The sequence below is a fragment of the Littorina saxatilis genome, linkage group LG14 (assembly GCF_037325665.1).
Source record: "Littorina saxatilis isolate snail1 linkage group LG14, US_GU_Lsax_2.0, whole genome shotgun sequence".
Classification (NCBI taxonomy): domain Eukaryota; kingdom Metazoa; phylum Mollusca; class Gastropoda; order Littorinimorpha; family Littorinidae; genus Littorina; species Littorina saxatilis.
The window spans coordinates 24,426,263-24,436,816 of record NC_090258.1 but is presented as its reverse complement, the minus strand read 5'-3'; the positions used below and the strand labels follow the sequence as shown (position 1 = coordinate 24,436,816).

At 39.7% G+C, this 10,554-nt stretch overlaps 1 protein-coding gene across 3 annotated transcripts in view; it reads right to left on the bottom strand.

The window, feature by feature from the left end:
- LOC138947408 (uncharacterized) overlaps positions 1-10,554 on the bottom strand; it is an 82,821-nt gene that overhangs the window by 25,463 nt on the left and 46,804 nt on the right. For all 3 annotated transcript variants that reach the window (XM_070318865.1, XM_070318866.1, XM_070318867.1), the window contains exons 18-25: positions 9,499-9,741; positions 8,850-8,984; positions 6,760-6,957; positions 4,584-4,832; positions 2,362-2,569; positions 1,910-2,076; positions 1,301-1,463; positions 596-831 (exon numbers count right to left, since the gene is read on the bottom strand). In XM_070318865.1, the coding sequence (XP_070174966.1) occupies positions 596-831; positions 1,301-1,463; positions 1,910-2,076; positions 2,362-2,569; positions 4,584-4,832; positions 6,760-6,957; positions 8,850-8,984; positions 9,499-9,741 (1,599 nt within the window). The remainder of the gene's footprint in view (positions 1-595; positions 832-1,300; positions 1,464-1,909; positions 2,077-2,361; positions 2,570-4,583; positions 4,833-6,759; positions 6,958-8,849; positions 8,985-9,498; positions 9,742-10,554) is intronic.

Here is a 10,554-nt window from a genome sequence, read left to right as displayed (position 1 = left end):
CACAAGCACTGGTGTCAAATGCGTGGTCAGCGAGACCGAGTTATTTACACAAGCACTGGTGTGAAATGCGCGGTCAGCGAGACCGAGTTATTTACACAAGCACTGGTGTCAAATGCGTGGTCAGCGAGACAGAGTTATTTACACAAGCACTGGTGTTAAATGAGTGGTCAGCGAGACCGAGTTATTTACACAAGCACTGGTGTCAAATGCGTGGTCAGCGAGACCGAGTTATTTACACAAGCACTGGTGTGAAATGCGCGGTCAGCGAGACCGAGTTATTTACACAAGCACTGGTGTGAAATGCGCGGTCAGCGAGACCGAGTTATCTACACAAGCGCTGGTGTGAAATGCGCGGTCAGCAAGACCGAGTTATTTGCACAAGTGTGAAAAGTTATATCTTGTGTAAATAGCGTTGTTTCCTGGGGCTACCAGTAGTTTGTGTTCATAACTTCTCCTTTTGACAGCAGGCCATTTACACAAGTAGGAAGAGTTTTTACCCTTGTCTGGTATCTTGGTTCAACAACAGCAACAACAACAACAACAACAACAACAACAACAACAACAACAACAACAACAACAACAACAACGAATTAACCTTTGCTGGAAAGAGTGTATCCAGGGGAACACAGACACTCGAAGCTTCCTTCTGTGTTGGCACACTGTTGCTGACAGCCGTCCATTTCTTCCGCGCATTCGTTGACGTCATCACAGCTGACGTCATCGCTGTCGAGGCGGTAACCATACCTACAGGCGCAGGTGTAGGATCCAGGTGTGTTGACGCATAGGTGAGTGCAGTTGTAGTTTTGGGAGCATTCGTTGATGTCGATGCATCTTGAAACACAGTGAACACGTGTCGGTAAAAAAATGTTTTGCATGGCTGAGGGCATTATGTGTGATGACTGTCGTTACAATTTCAGAAAACACTTTTTGAAGAAAAAACAAGCAAACTACGAAAAAAGAGTAATTAAGTACAATAAATAAATAAATAAATAAATACACTGACATTCTGATTCAATTATAAAAAACCTTTTTTTTTATAAACAGAATACTATGTTTTACAGCTTGTCCTATAGACAACCAAGAACAAGAACATGTACAAGTCTGCCTTTACAAAACAGAAATTAGCCTTTCAGCCTTTCTAATTGTTCGAAAAAGAGAACAATTAAGACACATAAAACATCGTGTATCGTGATTCAATAAAGTGTTAAATCACTTATCTTCATCAGGTGAGTGCATTGTTAATACTGTATGGACAATTCATAATAATATGACATGAAATTATTTCAAATCGACAGAATACCTGGCAGAGTCTTCAGGGTCTGTATGAAATCCATCAGGACATCCGGAGCACGTGAACCCTACGTCACTTCCGCCTTGCTGGTCCGGCGTGAGGTCAGTGCAGACCTGGTGTACGTCACAGGGACTCTCCTCACATGCGTCATAGTCTTCGTCACAGTTTTCACCTGAAAAAAGAAATGACGTTGACGAACAACAACAACGTATGTGCTCCTGATGGCTTCATGAAACCTTGCTTTGAGAGACCAGGTGCGCTCATTTAACAACAACAACAACAACAACAACAACAACAACAACAACAACAACAACAACAACAACAACAGACGCGCATATATGACAAAGATCCCAAGCTCACAGCGAAAGTATGAGGGCCTGGGAACCCCGACGACACGCATGCATCATCTCTCATTATCAAGATCGTATCTCGATACTTCAACGAGACAAGCCTAATGCTGCCGTGTCGAAAAAGACAGCCACAGTGAGCCTGTTCGAGTCAAAATATCATTCCATATCTTCATGCGTATTTAAAATACCTGTCCTAGTAGAGGTAAATTGGTCAAATAGGGCGTTTAACTCTAATAAATAGATAAACAATGGCTTAAAATCCACTCACCAGTCCACGCGGGGTCACAGTCACATGCCGCAATCACAAAGCCCGTTACTCCAGAGGTGCTGGTCCTACTGAAGTCACACGTCCCGTGATTGGTGCAGCCTGAGCACGTGATCAGTGTGACGTCACGAACGGGTGATTGCACGTTTTTGGAGTCTACAGCATAAAATCTGAAAGTGGATAAAGCACATTGGAATGTGACGGTTTCCATTTTTCACGATGTTTTGACTGAAGCTAGAATCTTTCAATTTATCTTGATGGTGTCATTCTCACAATGTGAGTGGGTAAGAAAATCAAACAAATGTAGGTTACTCAGCAGAAAGGAGTTTTGTTTTTATCATCTCCGAAATAGAGTGAAAGCTGAATGTATGACTGCAAGGGCGTCGCCACATACCCAAAGTGCATAACACGTGTATTTGACACATTACTTCCCAAATAGTAAATATCATAAATACCTCATATTGACAGGCTTGGAGGAGTCCACTGTGAGCGTGACGTCACCAGAGGACGAATTGATTTGGGCAGCTCCACTCCCATCATCAACCACGTAATAGGTCAAAAGGTCATTGTCGTCAGGGTCATAGCCCTCAAGGTTGAAGTTCAAGGTATTTCCCGATGTCCCATACATTGTCCCGTTGAACGTGAGTACTGGTATCGTATTTTCTGAAAATGGATTCCATTTTTATTATTTTTTTGAAAACGTTTATGCTCCTTTTTCATATCACTATAATAATATTAAATCGCAATTAAACAAACAAAGAAACAAACGACCAATCAAATCAATTAACAACCCAGCTTGATGCAGCAAACAACACTTGTAACATCGCGCTTAAGACACTTACAGGATGAAAGTAAAAAGTATGTCTAAAAGTACACTATTTGGACATGGAAGGAACAGTCATCACAAACAAATAGGGCAGATACAAAGAGATAAAACAACGATCGAAAATGAACTAAAACGAGGGGGTGGGGGGTGAGGATAAATGAAGCAAGTATAAATGCTATTTATTTTGTTTTGTTTTAAGTGATAACAATGAAGCCCAACATAACAAGAAATTCCTACGAGGTAGGAAAAACACCCCCGTCAAAGGGAAATAACCTTCTCAGTTGGTGGCAGTGACTGAGTGAGAATGGTTATTTCCCTTTGACCATTAAGATGTTCCTCTATAAGTCCTTGTATAATTTTAATCCACCAATAACTCCCTAACCGTGTGTTTGACTGGTCCCAATTTTTGTAAGGACCGTCTCAGGAATGTATAGAACCTGTTCACCAAGTTTGGTGACGATCGGTCCGTTCATTCTTGAGATCTATATGCGAACACAAACACACAAACACACAAACAAACAAACAAACACATCGACCGAAACCTATACACACCCCTATACCGGGGGTGTAATGACCAGAGGTTTAGGGAACATTGCAAACACACCACAGTTTTGGAAACACACGATCATGTAAAATGACGTTCTTGGCTAATTAACGATTGATGAAAAAATGGTTACATGATAACATTGAATGTTCAAACCGAACAGAAACTACCTAGCACCTACATCTTTGTCAAGTGATTACGTAACACTGACGACAGAGTAAAAGGGAAGACAACTATACAGATCTCGAGCACGGGAAACAGAAAATAAATTGTTAACTCATTTAAAAAAAAATTCAAAAGTGAAATGATCTCCCTTCACAATTTTGTTGTTCTTGTGTATCTCAATTGTTCGTTCACCTTTGTAGACTCAAAGGCGGAAGATTTAGTGAAGATCTAGTGAATGCCTTTTTTCGTCTATAATCATGCAAACATGCAATAGACTTATCGTTCTTGTTTTTGTTTTTTATCTTTCCAGTTACCAGTGGAACCTTCTACCTTTTACTGTGCTAGTTTTAAATATGAATACTTGTTGAACAGAGGACAGGGACCAAACGCAGAGAGCAAGCAGAACCACAATGGTGACTGCGCTTGAGAGGAATGAATAACAGCAACGTTTCAACCCTAGCGTCTTCTTCAGGCACACAAAGAAAGAAAGTAGAAAACTGACCAAACGCAGAGAATTAAGATCGATACTGAATCGGTCTCGCGTCACCCTTGGTGTTACACGACACTTGAGATTGCCACAAGTTCTCAAACGTCGTATAGTTGTGTTCTTTTATTCTACGTCGCCCGTCTTCGCAGCAACAGAAAACAACTCGTCAAATTGAGTTCGAGGATTTATTCAGCATTCAATACATACAACTGCACAACGTAGCAGAACTCAAATAGAAGCTTTTTTTTAACATTCAAATCGCGCTGGCATATATAGTAAATACTCAATCTCGAGAATATTCCAGACCGAACATGATACAACTACATTATACGAGCCGTGCATGGACTAAACTAGCGACATTCTCTTATGACGTACATCAAAAGCGCCGACGCACTTAATCCGAACGAACGCCACGAACTCACGACTAAAGCAGCGTGGTAAACAACTTGTTTTGACAGGACTAGAAAGTTCACCTGCATTCTCGTCCAAGCATAAATATTGTGTTTACAAAATATAATATCGGTACTTTCCCACAAAGTACAAATAAGTCAACTACATGCAACACACAAAACTGAACCAAAGCTCAGCAACGGTAGCGTTTCCTAACACTTGGGTTTTTCAGCAAAAAAACAACAACAAACAACAATCCACTCACCAGTAATCTTCTCTCTCTCCTCAGCCATTTCGGCCGTGTCTTTGCTGGCGTTGGCAATGGCGGCGCTGCCGGTAGCAACATAGTCGTAGATACAGGCCACGTTGGTCTGTCCACACAGGTCTTCAGCAGCCTGTCTGGTGTCCATGGCAACCTCATCCAGAAAGATGGGAATGAACTCCGGGTGCGCAAAGTCCGCTGGTCCTTCCCTGGGCCCGTAACGCAGGATTGAGTTGTCAGCTGTCACAGCCCCTGAAATAAGAGCAAACAAGTCGCGTAAGGCGAAATTACTACATTTAGTCAAGCTGTGGAACTCACAGAATGAAACTGAACGTAGTCCGCCGCGAGTGAAAGTGACGAGCCTGTTTGGCGCTGTAGCGGTTGCGATGTGCTGCATAGCACGCTTTACTGTACCTTTCTTCGTTCTAACTTTTTGAGCGTGTTTTTAATCCAAACATATCATATCTATATTTTTTGGAATCAGGAACCGACAAGGAATAAGATGAAATAGTTTTTAAAACGATTTCGGAAATTTAATTTTAATCATAATTGTTATGTTTTTAATTTTCAGAGCTTGTTTTTAATCCAAATATAACATATTTATATGTTTTTGGAATCAGAAAATGATGAAGAATAAGATGAACGTAAATTTGGATCGTTTTATAAAATTTTTTTTTTTTTTACAATTTTCAGATTTTTAATGACCAAAGTCATTAATTAATTTTTAAGCCACCATGCTGAAATGCAATACCGAAGTCCGGCCTTCGTCGAAGATTGCTTGGCGAAAATTTCAATCAATTTGATTGAAAAATGAAGGTGTGACAGTGCCGCCTCAACTTTTACAAAAAGCCGGATATGACGTCATCAAAGACATTTATCGAAAAAAAGAAGAAATTTCCGGGGATATCATTCCCAGGAACTCTCATGTCAAATTTCATAAAGATCGGTCCAGTAGTTTAGTCTGAATCGCTCTACACACACACACACACACGCACACACACACACACACACACACATACACCACGACCCTCGTCTCGATTCCCCCTCTATGTTAAAACATTTAGTCAAAACTTGACTAAATGTAAAAACGAACAAATGTCAGATATTTTGTGGAGTAATTTTCCCTAGAAACATTGCTATGTTGCAAAACCTAATACATATTTATGTAGAACTTCTGTTTATGCACTTCCCAATTTTGTAAGAACTTAATACCAGGCTAAAGGTTCAATAGAATTGCCAATAACATGCTTGGTAAAAACAAAAAGTCAAAGCCTCACCTTAAAATCCAAAGCCATTACAGGCTTGTCACACACTAAGATTTAGATCCAAAGTTGTAATAGATCTCTCAAAGATTAACTGTTAGATCTTAACAGACCTGTGCCAAAATAAAATGTAGTGCCAACGTTTGTACAGACCTTACATTTAGAATAAATGTCTTCACATATCTGTCACATACAGGGATTTAGACCAAAGGTTTGCACAGATCTGTCACATACAGGGATTTAGACCAAAGGTCCTCACATATCTGTCACATACAGGGATTTAGACCAAAGGTCCTCACATATCTGTCACATACAGGGATTTAGACCAAAGGTCCTCACATATCTGTCACATACAGGGATTTAGACCAAAGGTCCTCACATATCTGTCACATACAGGGATTTAGACCAAAGGTCCTCACATTCTGTCACATACAGGGATTTAGACCAAAGGACCTCACATATCTGTCACATACAGGGATTTAGACCAAAGGTCCTCACATATCTGTCACATACAGGGATTTAGACCAAAGGTCCTCACATATCTGTCACATACAGGGATTTAGACCAAAGGTTTGCACATATCTGTCACATACAGGGATTTAGACCAAAGGTTTGCACATATCTGTCACATACAGGGATTTAGACCAAAGGTCCTCACATATCTGTCACATACAGGGATTTAGACCAAAGGTCCTCACATATCTGTCACATACAGGGATTTAGACCAAAGGTCCTCACATATCTGTTACATACAGGGATTTAGACCAAAGGTTTGCACATATCTGTCACATACAGGGATTTAGACCAAAGGTTTGCACATATCTGTCACATACAGGGATTTAGACCAAAGGTTTGCCCAGATCTGTCACATACAGGGATTTAGACCAAAGGTTTGCACAGATCTGTCACATACTTACAGCTAGATCCAAAATCTTCATAAATCTCTCGATCTGTGAGGTTAGACTTCAAGAATGTGCCGTTGGGAAGAACGAAGTCGTCATCCTTGACCCCATTAAAGTTTCCCAACAACCCCTCTGTTTGGTTCCGGTACTGAAGGGGGATGCCAGTGGAGATGACTAATGACTTGAAGCCGATGGAAATTGTGAGCTGTATGTCTGAATAACACAGAATGCACAAACACAAAACTCATAACTTTTATTTTGTTAATGCTACAATATAAGTTCACAGAAAAAGCTGAAGTGGCCCTCATCAAAGTGTCAAAAGTGTCCAAAAAAGTGGTTTTACTGTCTGTCCTCAAAACGACCTGCATTTTCTTTCTAAAATTTGCTAATCGGATGAATTTTCCTTTAAAAATATGCAAATCGAACTCCTTTTCTTTTCAATATATGCAAATAGGATACCCTTCCTTCCAACAAATATGCGAATAACATGCCTTTTCTGTTCAAAATATGCAAATTGGATGGCCTCTCTTTTCAAAATTATGCAAGTCAGATGTCTTTTCTTTCCAAAATATGCAAATCGGATGCCTCTTCTTTCTGAAATATGCAAATCGGATCATGTTTCCTTTACAATATGCAAATTGATATGCCTTTTCCGTTTTTTCCCAAAATATACAGATAAGATGCCGTTTTTTCTACAACTATGCAAATCAAACGCCTTTTCTTTTCAAAATATGCAAATCGGATGGCCTTTCTTCTTAAAATATGTAAATCGGATGCTTTTTCCTTTATAACTATGCAAATCGAACACCGTTTCTTCTAAAATTATGCAAATTGCACTCTCTGTTTTTCTCCAAATATGCAAATCGTATGGCCTTTCTTCTACAAATATGCAAATTGGATGCTTTTCCTATTTAAAATATGCAAACCGGACGCCTTTTTTGTCAAAATATGCAAAATTGGATGCCTTATCTTTTATTAATATGCAAATCTTTCCAAAATGTATACATTATGTGCCTTTTCTTTCTAAGATATGCAAATCCGATGGCCTTTTTTCTTTAAATATGTAAATCGAATTCTTTTTCTTGAGAAAGTATGCAAAGTGGATGCCCTTTTTTTAAATATGCAAATACATTTTTTTCTTCAAAATATGCAAATGATATGCTTATCTTTCTAATAAAAATTATATGCAAATAGGATAAACTTTCCTTCAAAAATATACAAATTGCATGCCTTTTCTTAAAAAAAAAAATGCAAATTGGACGCCTTTTCTTTCACAAATATGCAAATGGGATGATTTTTCTTTCTACATTATGCAAATGGGATGCCTTTTCTTTCAAAGATATCGAAATCGGATGTCTTTTCTTTTCAAAATATGCAAAAAGAACGCACGCTTTTTTTGTATAAGATATGCAAATTGCATGACTTTTCTTTGAACAATAGGAAAATCAAATACATTTTCTTTTTAAAATATGCAAATAGAATGCTTATGTTTTAAAAAATATGCAAATTAGACGCCTTTTCTTTCTAAAATATGCAATTCGGATGCCCTTTTTTTTCAAAAATATGCAAATCGGAAACCCTTTCTTTCTAAAATATGTAAATTGGATGAATTTTCCTTCGATAATATGCAAATTGAACGTATGACTTTTTCGATATGTGCAATTAGGATGCCCTTTCTTCTAAAAATACAATGTATGCAAATTACAGGCCTTTTCCTTCGCAATGGTCAAACTAACTTTTAACCTGTGGACGCTTAGAATGAGATAATTTACCATTTATGGTACGTGTGACTACAAAAAAATGAAGGACAGCTATCAAAACTTCCAAGGTTTTTTGTTTGTTTATTTGTTTGTTTGTTTGCTGTAGTTGTTTTTCTCCAAAGTTCCCAATGTCAATTCGTGTTTCGGTAATGGGATATAGGGTTTATACCCCTGCTTATCGCTCGCATGAAATTAAATTATATTATTTGGATAGCGCCTGTGAGTATGTGGCGTTGACATTTCAGATTCAGAGGAATAGTGTCGACATAAATATAATGCGTATGATTGATCCGCGAGGATGCCACTTTCACACATATATACACATTTCACGCAACATAAAATTACCTGAGGCAAAGATGACGACAAAACTCTGGTTGGATCGTTTCATCGTGTAAGTCTCGGACTCCACGAGAATCTCGTCATCGCCCGCGTCACGGAATGCTGTGCTGTAGTCGCTGTTGTTGCCGTATATGATCAGCGCTAAGAGAGAACACACTTTGTGAACACATCACATGTGTTTCTTTGTTGCATTTTGTGTGCAAGAAGAACGTATCAGTCGGTTACAGCAAGGAACAACTGTGTCGTGTTATCAATTGTACCATAACATACATATTCAATTTGTCTTCAAAAATGTGCTATTTTAAATTTCAGTCGATTTTTTGATTGGTACCTGAAGGTTATGTCATTTTGTTGGGTGTTTTTTTAATTCATGTTTTCTTAAATTTGGGGGGAGGGGGTACCTCTATATCAGCGGTGGACACGTGATACAAGTAAAGACATTTTTGACACGAAAAGTCAAGCAGATAGCCAAGTTAAATGCCTTACATGGCGTTGAAAGTGTGTGTGTGCGTATGTGTGTGTGTGTGTGTACATGTGTGTGTGTGTGTGTGTGTGTGTGTGTGTGTGTGTGTGTGTGTGTGTGTGCGTGCGTGCGTGTGAGTGTGTGTGTGTGTACGCCCGCCACGTAAAACAGAAAATAGCACATTTAACTCACATTCGTTGGTATTTGGGTCAAGGCCGACAAACACCCTGACCCCGTTGTCTTCAGCACCAAAAGCTGTGAACACCGTGGCGTTGGTGATGGAGCCGCTCTCAGTTTCGGCCAGCCCTGTGCGACCCTGAAGGGTGAAGGTCAGGTCGTCAGAGGTCAAGGTGATCATGGTATATTCGCCCCAACCGTTGAAGGTGTACTCCCCTCCGTCCAGCGTTTTGATGTGAGGATCTCCCCAAGTCCAGGCTGGGTTTTGATAACACATTGCAAATACGCGTGTAAAATATCATGGCGTTTTGATGAGTTTGTCGGACGAACTGGAACTTTTCAGAAAAGTTTTATTAAACTGTTAAAAACTGTTTACAGTATAGTTGCACAAATTCAACATTTTGCGAACTCCAACACAAATGAATGTTACAACTGGGGATCAACTTTGGTACAAAAGCCACAACGCGCTTGAGTGGTAGGGACATGTGAACGCGAAACAACAATTACGAAAAACAGGTATTCCAACATCAAAACCCAGTCCAGCGCAGCGGACTGAACTGGCACGTCACTCACAGCGATAATAAGCGTGCCAGTATTCGTAAAACACCTCGAAGCGTAATGGTTTTTTAAGTTGCCAAGTAAATTTAATTCCGACTACAATTCCCCTCAGACTCAAATTTCGAAAGAATCTTTAAAGAATTCTGTTTTGAAATATTCACTTCAAAGATACATTCCTTTCCGTGTACATGATGAGATCTGTGCATGCAATCACAACGGATTAAAGCAACTTCTCACTGGGCTATATGTCAAAAATCAACAGAGGTTCTCTCAAGACCCCTTGGCAGGCAAAATGACAATGACAAAAGAGTGAAGGCGACAGAATCTTAATGTAAAAGTATACGGACAATTTTGCTTGTCTGCATTGCTTGGGTCAACCTGAAAAGCCAGGAACCAGTGCGTGTCTGTAACAATTCCGCGTGGTCCTTGCAAGTATGCGTACTATGCCGGGATGCGGGGGGGGGGGGGGGGAGGGGGGGGGAGGTGAGTAGAGGAGAATGGGTCACCCTGTTT